At 36.7% G+C, this 19,664-nt stretch overlaps 3 protein-coding genes across 5 annotated transcripts; all 3 read left to right on the top strand.

The window, feature by feature from the left end:
- Positions 1–2,255: 2,255 nt before the first annotated feature.
- Positions 2,256–6,620, top strand: LOC121774174 (disease resistance protein RGA2-like). 3 transcript variants are annotated; one of them, XM_042171090.1, is made up of 3 exons: positions 2,256–2,377; positions 2,878–6,228; positions 6,390–6,620. In XM_042171090.1, exon 2 carries the CDS (start codon positions 2,914–2,916, stop codon positions 6,214–6,216), a length of 3,303 nt encoding a protein of 1,100 aa, XP_042027024.1. In that variant the 5' UTR covers positions 2,256–2,377; positions 2,878–2,913; the 3' UTR covers positions 6,217–6,228; positions 6,390–6,620. The 3 variants fall into 3 exon arrangements, with proteins under 3 accessions (XP_042027024.1, XP_042027025.1, XP_042027023.1); XM_042171091.1 differs by having other exon boundaries at positions 2,312–2,377; positions 2,856–6,228; XM_042171089.1 differs by lacking the exon at positions 2,256–2,377 and having other exon boundaries at positions 2,504–6,228.
- A 1,853-nt stretch (positions 6,621–8,473) lies between these two features.
- Positions 8,474–12,218, top strand: LOC121774569 (putative disease resistance protein RGA3). The gene is made up of 3 exons (XM_042171418.1): positions 8,474–8,639; positions 8,773–9,297; positions 11,056–12,218. The coding sequence occupies exons 1-3, from the start codon at positions 8,474–8,476 to the stop codon at positions 12,216–12,218; spliced, it is 1,854 nt and encodes a 617-aa protein (XP_042027352.1).
- Positions 12,219–15,995: 3,777 nt separating this feature from the next.
- LOC121774568 (disease resistance protein RGA2-like) lies at positions 15,996–19,304 on the top strand. Its single transcript, XM_042171417.1, has one exon. The coding sequence runs from the start codon at positions 15,996–15,998 to the stop codon at positions 19,302–19,304; it is 3,309 nt and encodes a 1,102-aa protein (XP_042027351.1).
- Positions 19,305–19,664: the final 360 nt, after the last annotated feature.

Here is a 19,664-nt window from a genome sequence, read left to right as displayed (position 1 = left end):
AAGTATGAGTTAAGTCACCTTTATTGAAGATTAATAAAATCTAAAAGAGATCAATAAAATTTAATTCAAGATTAATGAAAAAAGAAAACCTCTAAAATAATAAAAAAAATTAAACAATGCAACCTCCCTTACGTGCAGTGGAGCCTCAAGCATTCGCTGCCTCTCTAAGTTTATTCGAGGCCCAAAAAGTTAAAGGTCCGTCAGAGGGTACATGTATTTAAGAAATTTGTAATATAAAATTCACCAGAATTAAACGCTAAATTAGTCACGTGAAAAAATTGATAAAAATGTTTAAATTTGACAAAAATTTGTGATTGAGTTTTTCTCACAATTTAGCATATTTATAAATGTTACTACTATTATAAATATTGACAGATCCACTAGTCCACTAGCTAATAGCTATCTAGTCATTTAATTCTTAATTCTGAATATTGAAACCCTTGCGAGAGAGTTAGGACTTAGGAGTATTTCCTAATTAGCTATCCTAATTAGCCATATAATATAACTTTTCCGGCCTTAAATCCTTTATTTCTTAAACTCAAATAATTTTATGAGTTATTTAATTATTTAGTTAGTAGTATAATTTTGAAATAGTATACCGTCTAGAATACGGAATACTGGGTGTTTAATTTAAAAAATAAAACCCATGAGATTTAATTTCTATATCACCACTTCTCCAATTTATGAATTGAAATCCTTATATCAACAAAATTATTATGAGTTGTATTGTTAAAACAATTAATCATAAACGAAAATAGTATTTTTATAGTTATATAGAGAGATTGTAGTAAAACATAGAAATAAAGCTTGAGACAAAATAAAATATACTAGTACTACGAAAGAGAGCATAGTTACATTTTTTTTTACCAAAAGAGAAATAGGTCAATTAACCTAAGATATCCAAAAAATTTTGGAATCAATTAATCTAAAACGGAGGAAGTATTAATTAAGACTCATTATATAATTCTAATATTATTAATTAATTAATACTTGTATTGATTAGGATCATGGTAGGTGGAATACGTAGCTGGAAAAGAGGATCCTGCCCTTTAAATTCTCATCCTTTATTTCTTCAACTGATAGGATAAATAGTTAAAGTTTTTTTTTAAAAAAAAAAATTAGCCCACTACAAGTAGTTGTTAGAGCATCCACAACGCGTTCCGTCGCCGGCCCGCGTTTCGTTCCGGAGGGACGAAACCGCCGCGGAACGCGTTGCAGCGATGCGTTCCGTCCCCAGCCCGTCGTCGTGCCGTCCCGTAACCCGTCGTCGCGAGACACGGGACGGGCTGTCACGCCATGCGCTTCGGCGACGTGGCGCACCCTGCGTCGTGCGTGACGCCCACTCGCCGGCCCGCGAGTGGGCGTCGTCACGTGCTGACGCAATAAATCTTTTTTTTAAAAAAATTCAATTTTTAAATTTTTTTTAACGGTAATATTACCGTTTATTTATATCCGTTTTTTTCTTTTTTTTTATTTATTTTTTTATTTTTTACTCTATAAATACTCCTAATTCATTCTCATTTCACACACAACTACACATCTATTCTTCCTAAATCAACTTCATTTCCTCTCTAATTTTCATCTAACATCTCATCTAAAAATGTCCGGCGACGGCAACTTCGGCGGTGCCGGCTCCGGCGGGTGGGATCTCAACACGTTTAACGATTGGGAGACCATGTACAACACACTGGGTGGTTTCGGTTCGTCGACGCCGGGCACGGCGGGGTTCGGGGGATGATTCGCCGGGCATATGGCAGCACAACTTGGCCTTCCGACTCCCCCTCCACCTCGACCGCCTTCGGGGGATGATTCGCAGGCGGAGTAGTTTTTTTTATTTTCTTTAAATTTGTATTTTAAATTATGCAACGTTTAATTTTTTAGGATTTTAATTGTGTGTTTTTTATTTTTTAGAATTTTAAGTTGTAATTTTTTTTATGTTGTGTGTTTTTTATTAATTAAGTGTGTTTGTTTTAATTGAATTGAGTTGGAAATAAAAATAAAAAATGAAATTGAATGAATAGTAATTTAAGGAACGGTTAAGAAACGGATAAGGAACGGAGGGTTGTAGGTTCCGTTCCTTAGTTAAGGAATGGAGTAAAAAAATACAGTAAGACTCGCAAATAGTAGTTTAAGGAATGGTTAAGGAACGGCGTGGTGGATGGCCTTAGAACTGTGGGGTGTCGTCGAACAAGAGTCTTCGACTTTAAACTAAATAATGACTAATTATGGTCAACAATATAATTTTAAAATAGCCACTAGCTTTAACTTTTCAATAATTGATGCCCTGCTGAGATAATTTGTTTTGCTACCTCAAATTCAAATTCTCAATATTTGAAATTGATCTGAGAGATTGAGAGAGCAATTTCTTCTGCAGCAAGTAAGTAGTACTTTCGTTTTCCATTTTCTGTTGATGGAGTGCCCTTTCTTATTTATATGCAGTATTTGTTTTTTGTAGTTTCATATATAGATTCCATATCAACTAATATCATGTGCTCTGTTGTTCAGTTAAGAAGTAGAGACTTAGAGATTTCAACCCAAATTGCTTAAGATTGTTGCTAATCATCGCGAAGCTCACAAACTACTTGGTAGAATTTATATATCTTATACTACCAATTAACAGAATATTTGAAGAAAAATGAAATTTGAAGAATTTTGACAAGAAATCTATACAGCCGTTTGATTCTAACCAGCATAAATCCTAAATCGCCTCTCATAAATCGAAAACATGGTCATTATAGAGAACAAATTTGTCAAATGTTTGTTCTCGTGATCAGAATGTCTAACCAATTTCCTTTTTATTCTCATCTCTGTTACTTACATGTGATTAATTGTTTAGCCCAAATATAATTATGAAGGACAATTGGTGTCACAATGTAGGAGAGTCTAGAGAATAGTATTTCCCATTGCAAAACTATGGATGGAGCGTCTTCAGCAGCCATTGAAGTTCTTGTCCAAAACCTGATCAACCTTTTCAAGGATGAGTATTCTCTGCTTCGAGGTCTCGATAAAGATGCTCAACAGCTGCAGAGGACTTTGGAGACGATTCAAGCATACTTGAATGATGCTGAGAAGAAATCCATCACCCAAGATTCGGCCAAGATCTGGTTGAGGGAGCTTGAAGTCGTGGCTTTCGATGCTGACAACGTCTTGGATGAACTCAGCTATCATCTTCTCCACAAAAAAGCGAAGAAAATGAGGACACCCAAAGGCAAGGATAAGGTACTCTCATGCTTCTCATCATTTAATGGCATTTTGCATCGGCGTGATATGGCACACACGATCAAACAAATCAATGCTACTTTTGAGTGTATGAATAAAAGGGCAACAGATCTTGGCATTCAAAGCGTGATTGTGAACGCACCTGCTATTGCTCATACTTCCATTGAGACGGATTCGTTCAGTCTTGATCCAATCTTTATTGGAAGAAACGATGATGTGTCTAAACTAGTTGACATGCTCACCCAGATCCACGAAGATCGGATCTTTTCCATGGTTGCTCTTGTGGGAATGGGGGGTATGGGGAAGACTACGTTGACTAGGAAAGTCTTTAATCACGAAAGCATAAAGGCTCGATTCGGATCACTTATTTGGGTTCATGTTTCTCAAAAATTTGATCCAATTAGTCTTTTCAAAAAAATCCTTTCGGCATTGACTTCAGATGGTGATGGAGTTGAGAGGAGGGAACTAATCCTGAAAAGGCTTCAAGAAGTTCTCAAGTCTAAAACTTATCTTCTTGTCCTTGATGATGTATGGAACGAAGATGTTCAAATGTGGGAAGACTTTATAAATTCCATGTCTGGAGTTACTTCCACTACGGGAAATAGCATTTTGATCACTACCAGGAGTGAAAAAGTTGCTTTTACTGTTAACCAATTTCATATTCATCATTTGAATGGCTTATCAGATGAAGACTGTTGGTCCTTAATCAAGGCCAAAACTTTTGATAAGAATGGTGAAGTTCCATCCGGATTTGAGATGATTGGAAGACAGATTGCTAAAAGATGTCGGGGTTTGCCTTTAGCTGCCAATGTAGTCGGAGGAGTACTTCGCAGTAAGTCCGAGGAAGAGTGGTGCTTAATCAATGAAAATTGGCTTTCAGATGCTCAAGGAGGTGAAAATATCTCAAAAATATTGAAATTGAGCTATGATCACCTACCCTCACCGTCGCTCAAGAAGTGCTTCACGTTTTGTTCGGTTTTCCCCAAAGGTCGGAAAATCCTGAAGGAGGAGTTGATTGAACTATGGATGGCAGAAGGGTTTCTTCAACCAAGCCGAAGAAATGACATGGAGTCCGTGGGTGACATGTTTTTTAATGTGCTTCTACAGAACTCTTTGTTGCAAGTTCAAATGGGAGGTGTTTATGGAAATTTGAAAAGTTGTATGATGCATGATCTTGTGCATGATCTTGCATCTTCTGTCGTATCCAATAATGCAGATGGCAGTATTGTAGTTCGATACAAGTTTCTTGAAGAAGAATCAAGTCCTATTCCAAAAAATGTGGCTAAGCATTTGCGTACATTATTCTTGAAAGGTGGAATTCCTGGTACTATATTCTCAAACTTTGAACGTCTGCATAATCTGACTCTTTCTGGTGGTTATAAAGAGTTGCCCAATTCAATTAGGGAGTTGATACATTTGAGAAATCTGAATGTTTATGAAACAGAAATTGTAAACTTGCCGAAGTGGATTGGTGAACTCCATCACTTGCAAACATTAAGAGCATGCTGGAGGTCTGAGAACCTGCCAAGTACGTTGAAGTATATGTTTAACTTAAGGCATCTTCATATCGATTCTAATACAAAGTTGCCAGAGGAGATTGGGAGATTAACTAGTCTTCGTACACTCCCTTACTTCACAGTAGGCAAAGAGAAGGGCTTCCAAATTGAAGAGCTCGGAAGTTTGAATAACCTCAAAGGATCACTAGAGATTAAAGATCTGGAGATGGTGCATGATAAAGAAGAGGCTCTGAAAGCAAATATGTTTCAGAAACCAAACTTATTTGATTTGGCGTATACGTGGAGTGATGGTAGAGAAGAAGGAACAAATGATGAGAGCGTATTGGAAGGTCTCCAACCTCAATCAAATCTGAAAAAGCTGAAGATTTCAGGATTCAAAGGCATAAGATTTCCAACGTGGGCTGAGAAGATGGCTGTACGTGATGGGCCTCAGGGCTCTTGGGTACCGCTTGACAACTTGACTGAAATAAAACTCTCCAATTGCTCAGAAATAGAGGAAATCCCAACGCTGGAGCACTTGCCTAATCTCAAGTCTCTTTCTTTGTACAGACTGAAGAAGGTGAGGCTCATAAATGCTTCGTTCAATCATTTAACATCACTCGAAATAGAAGAGTTAGATCAATTGGATTGTCTGCCAGAATGGATATTCTATAACAATCAGAATCTCTCATTATTGTACATATCAAATTGTCGAGTGTTGAGAGAATTAGCAGGTGTAGAAACCCTCAATTCTTTGGAGAGTTTGTATATTCATCATTGTGAAAATCTGAAGTCGATTGGGAGTCCAAGTGGCGGAGCAAGACAATCACAGGGGATCCTCCGTCGGCTGAGTATTAGAAGGTGCGGAGAGCTAATGGAATTGCCGTGTGAAATGTTAGAGTTGTGGGCCCCTACAATTGAGGAACTTGAATTGGAAGGATTAAGGAGCCTAAAGAATCTACCAATGCTAATTGACTGCCTCGTAAAATCATCTACTTGTCTCAAATATTTGACAATCAGAGGTGTTCCTAAATTGAAGGCTGCTAGTGTTGAGAGTTGGGATCTTAGCAGCTTGGAATCATTAAGCATAGATGTGAGTGTGGAATGGTCAAGAGGGGATAGTGTTGGCATTGCAGAGACTGTGGAAGGAATGCTGCAAAGATGCTGCAACTCACTTCGTTACTTAAGTTTGGAGGGGATGGAAAATTGGGAGTGGCTGCCCCAATCAATTCAATATCTCACCACTCTTCTTGATGAGTTAAGGTTGAGTAATATAGGAGTAGAAGAATTGCCCCAATGGTTGGGGAACCTCTCATCTTTAAGAGGGTTATATCTATGGAATTGCAACAAGTTGAAGCGTCTGACCTCTGTGGATGCATTGAATCACCTCACCAAATTAGAAGAGTTGTATATTAGAGATTGCCCGGAACTACGTATTGATTCGGAGTGGCGCAACCACCATGGCAATCTGAAAATCTATGTCGATGGCCACCCCGTTTGAATGTTGTTGCTAGTAAGTATCATTTTTCCATACACCAAGCAATGGATCTCTCTCCATTTTTAATATATTGCCTGCGGTTTTACATTTATTTCCAAAGCTACTAAATTTGAAAATTTTAATATAAAACTATAGATAAAATAAATATTGATGATATATGATTTTTGTTGTTATAGGTATAGTTTATGCAAACTCAGGACTTCAGTAAGACAGATGGGGTCGTAGTCGTCGGTGTCCCAGTTGGTAACGTGCTAAGGAATTGAGGTCTGAAATCTTCTAAATGTTAATGCTATTACACCAGTTTATGTGGATGAATATTTTTTTTACTTTGATTTGTGGATCCATTGGAGTACTTACTGTCAAATTACTTTAAATTCCTCTCGGAATCGAACACATGACTATGACTACATTGGAGGAGTACTGTTGCATGATAAATTTTAATCATTTTATTTGCAAGCAGTTGTGATAAAGAGACGTCTGAACATATATAATTTTTGAATCTTGATTTATTCTTAGCACATAGAGGAGATAGGATTAATGAAGGTTGAGTGATGATTGAAGGAACAACACATCAAGTTTATACGAGACTTGATATGGTTGAATATTGTTGAAATGTTATTAGCAGTATCCTTCTGCAATGGTTTTTGGTAATAATTTCCACCACCATTTAGATAGAAGTGAGACGTTCTTGATGCAAATGTCTCCAATTCCCAATCCACATTGATTAGTTGGTTTTTGGATGAGTTCCCAAACAATCAAATTACAACTCTTGCCACCAAATTACGTCTTCCAAAGCCACATCTTTTTATGTTTTATTACTACTTCCTTGGCTTGGCTCCAACAAAAATGGCATTTTTTTGGATTCAAGGAATTTTATACTATAATTTATTTGTTAATTAAGTGAAGAGGAAATAAAATAGAAAAAGAATAACTAAATATAGTAGTATTTCATTTTTAGAAATGAATCACCTTCTTTGTTTGTGACAAACAAAAAATATCATCTTCATTAGGACATGCAGTGTATAATACTCCTTGATTTTAATTTTAAATTTTCTTAGCCGATGCTACAATACTCCAACTGCCCTTTTCATGTAATTTTCATTTGTTTTAATGAAATCATTAATTTAAAAAACATTGCCCGGTGAAATAATAATTATAATCCTGGATTGTTAGGGTAAAGCTTATAGTGGCCAAGAAGTTTAGCTACGACATGGAATAAAAACATTGCACGGTGAAATATATAGTTCCAAAGTCATGACAAAAGTAAATACTTCTCCTATATATTGGATTTTGAATTTAATGTAACGATAAATATTTTGCAGACCACGTAGTAATGTGTCCGGACCACTTAATTTTGATCCATATTTATACTTCTAATTTTATTTTCATTTGGGATAAGTTTAATCGAGGCCCAAACAATAAAACGAGCCGAAAGAAAAAAGGAGTCCAAATACAAATTTTTGAAGGAGAAAAATAGTAGCAACTCCAATACAATTAGGAGGTGTTCGGTTGGCAAGATTAAATCTCATGATTAAATATGTATCATGTTTGGTTCATAAGATTGAACCCTTCAACTTAATCCTAGATGCATAGTCTCATGATAATTAGTTATAGCCTCCTCTTCCAACTAAAATAATCCCACAATTTAATCCTAGATGGATAGTCTCATGCTATTCGTTATGGCAACCGAACGGCACCTTAATTGACAGTGTGATTGCATATCATTCACAAGTATCTATCTCTACATAGCTGCATCAAGTTGAAGCGTATGCCCTCTGTGGATCATTGAAGCACCTCACTAAATTACATACGTTAGATATTATTGTTTGAAAAATAAAATTCAATTTCTGTTGTGTGATACTGTTACGGAAAAGAACCAACAAAGAAAACCCAAACGGGGCCTTATAGTTTTAGCCGGACTCAACTAAAATAAATTAATATCTCAAAAGAAATAATAAAATAAATTAACAAGAAAAACATAATAATAAAGCTGCTGCCATGATATGAACTTCACGCCTATTTGGTGGTGAAGTTCTGGAATTTGGCCGGCATCTTGAGCTTGTCTCTCGGCCTCAACTCCCTTGCCCTCGTCGACGAGCTCTCCTTCTCCCTTACCGCAGGCTGCTCCTCCGTGTCCGGTACCACCTCTTCTTCCTGAGCTTGCTGCTCCACGTCAGTTGGTGTAGTTGCATTCGTAACAACTCCCCCTCAGTTAAGGACCAACTTGTCCTCAAGCGGAAGGCTAGGAAAACGCTTCTTCATGACCTCCCGCGGTTCCCACGAGGGATCCGACCCATCATTCCAGCATACCAAGACCATAATCAAAGCCAAAACTTTTGATGGAAATGGTGAAGTTCCATCAGGATTCGAGATGATTGGAAGAAAGATTGCTAAAAAGATGTCAGGGTTTGCCCTTAGCTACCAATGTAGTTGGGGGAGTGCTTCGTGGTAAGTCCGAAAAAGAGTGGCGCTTCATCAATGAAAATCGGCTTTCAGATGGTGAAGGAGGTGATAATTTCTCAAAAATATTGAAATTGAGCTTTGATCACCTATCTTCAGCGTCTCTCAAGAAGTGCTTCTTGTTTTGTTCGATTTTCCCCAAAGGTTGGGAAATTGAGAAGCAGAAGTTGATTGAACTATGGATGGCTGAAGGCTTTCTTCAACCAAGCCAAAGAGATGACATGGAATCTGTGGGCAACATGTTTTTTAATGTGCTTCTACAAAACTCTTTGTTGCAAGTTAAAGATAAAGATGAGTATGGAAATGTTTCAAAGTGTGAGATGCATGATCTTGTGCATGATCTTGCATCTTCTTTCTTATCCAATAATGAAGATGGCGGCACTCCATTTCGATACATGTTTCTCAACAAAGAATCAAATCCTCTTCCGAAAAAAGTGGCTAAGCATTTGCATACATTATTCTTGGAATGTAAAACTTCCGATACGAAGTTCTCAAACTTTGAATGTTTGCATAATCTTACTCTGTCTGATAACAAAGAGTTGCTGAATTCAGTTAGGAAGATGGTACATTTGAGAAATCTGAATATTTCGAATACTTGGATTCGAAAGTTGCACGTGGATAAGGGTATTAAGGTCAATTTACAACAAATTAGTTGTAACTAAATTTTGAAAAATATCACACAACTTTAAAATGCATATAACTTTCTCGATTTAAATTTTGAAAAATATCACACAACATATATATCAAATTAAAGACAATTTATTATTCTAACAAGATCTCGCTTGCATATGTTTCGATGTCAAAATTTGAAAAAAAATTATCAAAAAATTTCATAAATTTCGTTAACAGCTTTATATCAATACACTGCACATAATATGTTAATACAATGCTTGTACAATGTCAATATGAAATTGTATTGACATTGTCATGTCTTTGTGTTGATGTATTTCATACACTGTATTGACATTGTATTTCTAAACCCTAAATTTGATAGTTGCTATTATCTTTTTAATATTAAAAATTGAAAAACGAAAGTACACATGGCAAATTGTAGATCACAAGATTTCTAAAATCCTATGGTCTTAAATTAGTTGTAGTTGGCAATTAAATAATGAGTTAGCAATCAGGGTGTGATCAATTGCTTACTCTTCCTAAATTGCTAACTACAACTAATTAGAGATCATAAGATGTTTAGAGATCTAGTGGTCTATAATTTGCTATGTGTAAATTCTTTTTTTATTATTTAAATATAAAAGGATAATTAAACTCCCAAAATTAGGGTTTTAGATCAAAATGTCAATGTAGTTTAATAAAGATATCAATACGATGTCTCGAATATGTCAATACAATTTCGAATTGACATTTTATACATATTATGTTGACATATTTTGATAACTACATTGACATTAAACTGCTTCATTAAAATCCAAAAATTGACATTGGAACATATGCAAGTGAGACTTCGTTAGAATCCTTATAAAATTATATTTAATTTGATATATGTTGTGTGCAAAAATAATTTAAATTGTGATAGTTATATGTATTTAAAGTATTGTGATATTTTTTCAAAAGTTAGTTATAACTAATTTGTAATTTGTTGTTAATTAACCTTAATACCCTTGTTGACATTTTTTTATAATATTTTGATATTCCGAGTTGAATGATGTTAGCCTTTGATTTGAATATCTAATTCATACAATTTAGTTGTTAAAACAATTTTAAAGAATAGTTAAAAATATAACACACCCCACTCCTCATTTCACAGCGGACGAAAAGATTAAAATTTAATGCATGCAATAACAATAGTATTTTTAATTATCTTTTAGTGATAATTTCTATACAAACTGATTGGCATGTAGTTACTACTCCCTCCCCCTAGGCTTGCCCTATATATATAGCAAGGCCCAATCCATTTTAGGCCCATCTATGAAGAATCAAGTTCAATTAAATGAAAGAAAAGCCTAAACTCACAAACACAATTAACATGTAAACCCAGTATTTCCATGAAGCTTTTTGGGCATGTCTAACTTTATTTCTTAGAAGTTTTAATCTTATTTCCTCCGCTAAATATAAAAAAACGAGGAAGTTTAATTGAGGCCCATACAGAAAACAGGCCCAAAGAAAGTGAAGGTCTAATGTGAGTATGAGTTGAGATCAAGGAAGTTATCCTGAAAAGGCTTCAAGAAGTTCTCAAGTCTAAAACTTATGTTCTTGTTCTTGATGATGTATGGAATGAAGATGTTCAAATGTGGGAAGACTTTATAAATTCCATATCTGGAGTTACTTCCACTACGGGAAATGGCATTTTGATCACCACCAGGAGTAAAAAAGTTGCTTCAATTGTTAACACATTTCATATTCATCATTTGAATCGCTTATCAGATGAAGAATGTTGGTCCATAATCAAAGCCAAAACTTTTGATGAAAATGGTGAAGTTCCATCCGGATTTGAGATGATTGGAAGACAGGTTGCTAAAAGATGTTGGGGTTTGCCTTTAGCTGCCAATGTAGTCGGAGGAGTGCTTCGCAGTAAGTCCGAAGAAGAGTGGCGCTTAATCAATGAAAATTGGCTTTCAGATGCTCAAGGAGGTGAATATATCTCAAAAATATTGAAATTGAGTTTTGATCATTTGTCTTCACCATCGCTCAAGAAGTGCTTCACGTTTTGTTCGGTTTTCCCCAAAGGTTGGACAATCGTGAAGGAGGAGTTGATTGAACTATGGATGGCAGAAGGGTTTCTTCAACCAAGCCGAAGAGATGACATGGAGTCCGTGGGCGACATGTATTTTAATGTGCTTCTACAGAACTCTTTGTTGCAAATTCAAATGAGTGATGATTATGGAAATGTTTCAGAGTGTGTGATGCATGATCTGGTGCATGATCTTGCATCTTCTGTCTTATCCAATAATGAAGATGGTAGCACTCCATTTCGATACGTGTTTCTCAACCAAGAATCAAGTCCTATTCCGGAAAAAGTGGCTAAGCATTTGCGCACACTATTCCTGGAATGTGAAACTTTTGATGCGAAGTTGTCAAACTTCGAATGTTTGCATAATCTTACTCTTTCTGGTTTTGGTGATAAAGAGTTTCCGAATTCAGTTAGGAAGATGATACATTTGAGAAATCTGAATATTTCGAATACATGGATTGGAACGTTGCCCAAGTGGATTGGTGAACTCCATCACTTGCAAACATTAAGAGCAAACATATGGAATTTAGTGAAACTGCCCAATACGTTGAAGTACATGTTTAACTTAAGGCATCTTCATATCAATTCTCGTACAAAGTTGCCAGCGGAGATTGGGAGATTAACTAGTCTTCAAACACTACCTTACTTCACAGTAGGCAAAGAGAAAGGCTACCAAATTGAAAAGCTTGGAAGTTTGAAGAATCTTAAAGGAAGGCTAATGATTTGTAATCTGGAGGAGGTGCATGACAAAGAAGAGGCTCAGAAAGCAAATATGTTTCAAAAGCCAAACTTATTTTATTTGGCGTTTTGTTGGAGTGATGGTAGAGAAAATGAAAGAAATGACGTGGAAATCTGAAGAAGGTGGAGATTTTTGGATTTAGAGGCAAAAGATTTCCAACATGGATTGTGAAGATGGAAGTATGTGATGGGCCTCAAGGGTCTTGGGTACCGCTTGCCAACTTGATTGAAATAAAACTCTCCAATTGCTCAGAGATAGAGGAAATCCCAATGGTAGAGCACTTGCCTAATCTCAAGTCTCTTTCTTTGTACAGACTGAAGAAGGTGAGGCTCATAAATACTTCATTCAATCATTTAACGTCCCTCAGAATTGAAGAGTTAGATCGATTGGAATGTCTGCCAGAATGCCAGAACGATTATTCTATAACAATCAGAATCTCTCATCTTTGTGCATATCAGAATGTCCTGTGTTGAGAGAATTACCAGATGGATTGGACACCCTCCATTCTTTGGAGAAATTGTTTATTTTTTATTGTGAGAATCTGAAGTCGATTGGGAATGCAAGTGGCGGAGCAAGACAATCAGAAGGGATCCTCTATGAGCTGAGAATTATAGGATGCGGAGAGCTGATGGAATTGCCGTGTGAAATGCTAGAGTCGTGGGCCCCTACAATTGAGGATCTTGTATTGGAAGGATTAAGGAGGCTAAAGAATCTACCAATGCTAATTGACTGCCTCGCTAAATCCTCTACTCGTCTCACACGGTTAACAATCAGAGGTGTTCCTAAGTTGAAGGGTGCTAGTGTTGAGAGTTGGGATCTTAGCAGCTTGAAATCATTAAGCATAGATGTGAGTGTGGAATGGTCAAGAGAGGATAGTGTTGGCATTGCAGAGACTGTGGAAGGGATGCTGCAACTCATTGCGTTACTTAAGTTTGAAGGGGATGGAAAATTGGGAGTGGCTGCCCCAATCAATTCAATATCTCACCTCTGTTTATGTATTAATATTGGAGAATATAGGAGTAGAAGAATTGCTCCAATGGTTGGGGAACCTCTCATCTCTATCAGAGTTATATCTAGAAAGATGCAACAAGTTGAAGCGTCTGCCTTCTGTGGATGCATTGAAGCACCTCACTAAATTAGAAGAGTTGTATATTACAGATTGCTCAGAACTACGCATTGATTCGGAGTGGCACAACCACCATGGAAATCTGAAAATCTATGTCGATGGCCACCCCGTTTGAATGTTGTTGCAAGTAAGTATCATATTCTTTTCATGCAACTCTGTGCACCTTTTGTCTTCATTGTTTTCTATCATGAAACTTTATTGATATGGAGAATCATAAATGAGACAATTATGTTTATTGGATACATGTCAAATGAATCTTTTTTCTTTGATTTGGCATTTACTTTGGTGCAATTTTGCCTATAAAACAAAAGTCCATTCTTAAGCATTGTAGTAATATGCTAAATCTCATGATTTTATGTGATTGTTGTACTTTAAATTCCCTCTCCTCCAAACGTGAAAGAAATGGATAAGCTTCATTAACCATCTTATCCCTCCTTTTTATGCAGTTCTAGTGCTTAAAAAGTCAGTCTCGGAATAACTTGATATTCACACGGGACATGCGAAACGGGCTAAGGAATCAAACACTGAATTTCCCTGAAGGAGTGTTCATGCATGATGAATTTTGGAAATCTTAAGAAGATCTGAACCGATCTTCACATCGAAGCACTCCATGATTTCACTGGTTTTAATTTGAGTATTTATAGTGTTTCCATGTTTTGGATGATTGCCTGGTTTTTATGTTGTTCCCACACCACATGAATCTAGAGGAATTTTACGGACGAATTTTAGAGAAGAAATCATGAATGAATGGTTGTAAAAATATATTAGTAGTAATATGATACGAGTATCCCACCAATGATCCAAGGAGAGCAGCCGCAGCAGCATCCAACAGCTCCGAACCTGAGCAGCAGAAGATCTTCGATGCCAAGGCAGAGAAGTATCAGCCAAGGAAGCCGATCAAGTATGGATGCTGATAATGTCTTGGAAGAAATTCATCGCTCACGTAGAATATTAATATTCCTTCCATCCATAATAAAATTTCTCGTTTTATCAAAAATGGATATAACATTTCCCTATAATTATTCTCACAATCCACTAATTCATCCTAAACACATTCTTATATTCTATTATAAAAGTAATATATACTCTTTCCATTCCATAGAAGTAGGCGCTTTGAAAACGACACAATTTTAATGCATAATTAGTAAAATAAAGGAGAAGGAGAAAAGATAATTGAAATAGCATTAGAATAATATGCTCCATAGGGGTGCGTTATAATGCTAACTTTTCTTAAATCGGTAACTTGCTAACTCATCAACGTAGTGTATTAAAAATGTCAATACAATCACATTAAAATGTCAACACATATTTGTGTTGACATTTTAATAAACTGTGTTGACATTTAAATATTAATGTCAACGCAATGAATTAAAATATCAACGTAAGTTTATGTTGGCATTTCAGTATCATCGTATTGACATTTTTAATACACTACGTTGATGAGTTAGCAAGTTAGTAATTTAAGAAAAGTTAGCAACAGATCACAACCCATGCTCGATATATGATAAAGTAAGTGAGAATAATAAAAAAAATTCATAAATGGATATGAATTATTCTATAGATTGTACGAAAAAGGAAATCATGTCTATTTTTATGTGACAAAAAGAATATAAAAATGAAATAAATGTTCCACAAACTTTTTCCACCAATTTTTCTGTACACTTTAAAAAATTCATATCGAGTCAAAGTCTGAACAACATATTTTGGACGAAACGTAAGCAATAACAATTACTTCCTCCGTCCACGAAAAATAGGGCACTTTATGAATGACACGGGTTTTAATGTAGAATTGGTAAAGTAAGAGAGAAGGAAAAAAAGTACTCCCTCCGTCCCTGAAAATTTGTCACCTATTTCCTTTTTCGTCCGTCCCTAAAAATTTGTCACCTTTCACTTTTACCATTTTTGGTAGTGGACCCTACATTCCACTAACTCATTCACACTCACATTTTATTATAAAACTAATATATAAAAGTAGGACCCACATGCCACCAACTTTTTCAACCCACTTTCTATTATATTTCTTAAAACCCGTGCCGGGTTAAATGGTGACGAATTTTGGGGGACGGAGGGAGTAAGAGAGAAGTAGTGTTAGTAGAATGTGGGGTTCATATTATTAGTAGTAGAGAAGGGAAAAAATAAGAGAGGAGTAATGTTATTGGAATGTGTGGTCCATATTATTAGTAACAGAGAAGAGAAAAAATAAGAGAGGAGTAATGTTATTGGAATGTGTGGTCCATATTATTAGTAACAGAGAAGAGAAAAAAAGTAAGAGAGAAGTTGTTGAAAACTTTCATTTTTTGAATCTGCCATATTTTTCGTGGACAACCAAAAATAGTAAATGTGTCCTATTTTTCATGGACGGATGGAGTATTTTTCAAAATCTTTTAGTGATTACAAATATCAATCTTGTTCATAGCCTGATTGGAATAACAAAAAATATTTATTTGACCTCCCTCCCAGCTGGCCCTATCATATATGAAGAATCAAGTCCAATTACATGAAAGAAAGCCCAATTAGAAACACGTAAGCCCGTATTTCGTGAAGCTTTTGGGCATATCTACGTATAGCTTTATTTCTTAAACGTTAGTATACTATTAGGAAATAGGAAGTATAATTGAGGCCCAGAAAACAGGCCCAAAGATAAAATGAAGGTCGAGCTTAAATGCGAGTTTGAGTTAAATTATAAAGGCATATCATATCGTCCACAAGACCACAAGCATTCCTCATCTTGGAAGATAAACTTATCATCATTTACTCTCTCCCAAACTATGGATGGAGCGTCTTCAGCAGCCATTGAAGTTCTTGTTCAAAACCTGATCAACCTTTTCAAGGATGAGTACTCTCTGCTTCGAGGTCTCGATAAAGATGCTCAGCAGCTGCAGAGGACTTTGGAGACGATTCAAGCCTACTTGAATGACGCTGAGAAGAAATCCATCACCCAAGATTCTGCCAAGATCTGGTTGAGGGACCTTGAATCCGTGGCGTTCGATGCTGACAACGTCTTGGATGAACTCAGCTATCATCTTCTCCACAAAAAAGTGAAGAAAATGAAGACTCCCAAAGGCAAGGATAAGGTACTATCATGCTTCTCTCCATTTAATGGCATTATGCGCCGTCGTAATATGGCTCACACAATCAAACAAATCAATACTACTTTTGAGTCTATGAAGAAAACAGCAACAGAGCTTGGCCTTGAAAGCATGGTTGTGAGTGCACCTGATGTTGTTGCTCATACTTCTATTGAAACAAATTCGTTAAGTATTGACCCAATCTTTGTTGGAAGAGATCATGATGTTACCAAACTAGTTCACATGCTCACCCAGATCCAAGAAGATCGGATCTTTTCCATGGTTGCTATTGTCGGAATGGGGGGTATGGGGAAGACTACGTTGACTAGGAAAGTCTTTAACCATGAAAGCTTAAAGGCTCGATTTGGATCACTTATTTGGGTTCATGTTTCCCAAACTTTTGATCCAATCGGTCTTTTCAACAAAATCTATTCGACGTTGACTTCAAATACTGGTGATAGAGTTGAGATCAAGGAAGTTATCCTGAATAGGCTTAAAGAAGTTCTCAAGTCTAAAACTTATATTCTTGTTCTTGATGATGTATGGAATGAAGATGTTCAAATGTGGGAAGACTTTATAAATTCCATGTCTGGAGTTACTTCCACTACGGGAAATGGCATTTTGATCACCACCAGGAGTGAAAAAGTTGCTTCAATTGTTAACCCATTTCATATTCATCATTTGAATGGCTTATCAGATGAAGAATGTTGGTCCATAATCAAAGTCAAAACTTTTGACGAAAAGGGTGAAGTTCCATCAGGATTCGAGATGATTGGAAGAAAGATTGCTAAAATATGTAAGGGCTTGCCCTTAGCTGCTAATGTAGTCGGGGGAGTGCTTCACGGTAAATCCAAAGAAAAGTGGTGCATCATCAATGAAAAATGGCTTTCGGATGCTGAAGGAGGGGAAAATATCTCAAAAATATTGAAATTGAGCTTTGATCACCTGTCTTCATCGTCACTTAAGAAGTGCTTCACGTTTTGTTCGGTTTTCCCCAAAGGTCGGGAAATTCGGAAGGAGGAGTTGATTGAACTATGGATGGCAGAAGGGTTTCTTCAACCAAGCCAAAGAGATGAGATGGAGTCCGTGGGCGACATGTTTTTCAATGTGCTTCTACAGAACTCTTTGTTGCAAATTCAAATGAGTGATGCTTATGGAAATGTGGAAAGTTGTGTGATGCACGACCTTGTGCATGATCTTGCATCTAATATTTTATCCAATAATTCAGATGGCAACACCCGAATTCGATACATGTTTCTCCAAGAAGAATCGAGCCCTATTCCAGAAAAGAAGACCAAACATTTGCGTACATTATTCTTGCATGGTGAAACTTCTGGTATGAAGTTCTCAGACTTCAAATGTTTGCATAATCTCACTCTTTCCGGTCATAATTATAAAGAGTTGCCTAATTCAGTGAGGGAGTTGATACATTTGAGAAATCTGAATATTACAACTAAAGATATTGTAAACTTGCCAGAGTGGATTGGTGAACTCCATCATTTGCAAACATTAAGAGCAAAAATATGGAAATTAGAGAAACTGCCAAGTACGTTGAAGTACTTGATTAACTTAAGGCATCTCTATGTTTCTCGTATAGAGTTACCGGCGGAGATTGGGAGATTAACTAATCTCCAAACACTACCTCACTTCACAGTGGGAGAAGAGAAGGGCTACCAAATTGAAGAGCTCGGAAGTTTGAAGAATCTCAAAGGATCACTGGTGATTCATAATTTGGAGATGGTGCGTGATAAGGAAGAGGCACTGAAAGCAAATATGTTTCAGAAGCCAAACTTACTTGATTTGGCTTTTGAATGGGATGAGGGTAGAGAAGATGAAAGAAATGATGAGAGTGTTTTGGAAGGCCTCCAACCTCATGCAAATTTGAAGAAGCTGAGGATTATAGGATTCCAAGGCAAAAGATTTCCAACATGGAGTGAGAAGATGGAAGTAGAAGATGGGCCTCAAGGCTCTTGGGTACCACTTGACAACTTAATTGAAATAAGACTCGTATGGTGCCCAGAGATTGAGGAAGTCCCAAGGCTGGAGCACTTGCCGAATCTCAAGTCTCTTTCTTTGGACGGATTGGATAAGGTGAGGTCTATAAATACTGTGTTCAATCATTTAACGTCACTCGAAATAAAAGAGTTAGATAGATTGGAATGTCTGCCAGAATGGCTATTCCTTAACAATCAGAATCTCTCATATGTGACTATATCAAGTTGTCCTGTGTTGAGAGGGTTACCAGATGGCTTGGACACCCTCCATTCTCTCAAGGGTTTGTGTATTATGTACTGTGAGAATCTGAAGTCGATTGGGAATCCAAGTGGGCGATCACGAGGGATCCTCCGTGAGCTGAATATTACAGAATGCGGAGAGCTGATGGAATTGCCGCGTCAAATGCTAGAGTCGTGGGCGCCTACAGTTGAGGATCTTAAATTGGAAGGATTGGGGAGGCTAAAGAATCTGCCAACGCTAATGGACTGCCTCGCTAAATCATCTACTCGTCTCACATATTTGAGGATTTTAGGTGTTCCTAAATTGATGGCTGCTAGTAGTGCTAGTATTGAGAGTTGGGATCTTAGCAGCTTGAGAACATTAGAGATAGATGTGAGTGTGGAATGGTCAAGTGAGGCTAGTGTTGGCATTGCGGAGACTGTGGAAGGGATGCTGCAAGGATGTTGCAATTCACTTGTCGGGTTAGTTTTGAAAGGGGTGGAAAATTGGGAGTGGCTGCCCAAATCAATTGAGAATCTCACTGTTCTGAGTTGGTTAAGGATGGAGAATATAGGAGCAGAAGAATTGCCGCAATGGTTGTGGAATCTCCCATTTCTAGCATCGTTTGGTCTATATAGTTGCCACAAGTTGAAGCGTGTGGATGTTTCGAAGAACATCACTAAATTAGAAGCGTTATATGTTAGTATTAGAGATTGCCCGGAACTAAGTATTGATTCGGAGTGGCGCAACCGCAATCAACGTGTATATATCACGGTCCATGACCAGCCCCTGTGAATGTTGTAGCAAGTAAGTATCATTTTCTTTTCGTATTTCGTTTAGGACAAGAATTTGTTGAAGCAATGGACTACTCATCTCTGTTTTTTACTATATTTTGCCCGCGGTTTTACATGTACTTCCTAAACTTTGTTTTCTTCATGTTTCCTTTCTTAAAACTCTGCTAATGTAAAAGAATCATAAATGAGACCAAGTTATATTTGTTGGATGCATTAGATATATGTATATCTTGGTTTTACTAGCTTATCAAACTAAACCAACCCTTAATATATATAGTAGTAATTGGTTTTACTAGCTTATCAAACTAAACCCACCCTTAATATATATTAATAGTAGTATGAGTTTTATTTGATGATATAT

This window comes from Salvia splendens, chromosome 17 (assembly GCF_004379255.2).
Source record: "Salvia splendens isolate huo1 chromosome 17, SspV2, whole genome shotgun sequence".
Taxonomy (NCBI): Eukaryota; Viridiplantae; Streptophyta; class Magnoliopsida; order Lamiales; family Lamiaceae; genus Salvia; species Salvia splendens.
The sequence above is the reverse complement of the archived record's forward strand: the minus strand, read 5'-3'. Positions and strand labels throughout refer to the sequence as shown.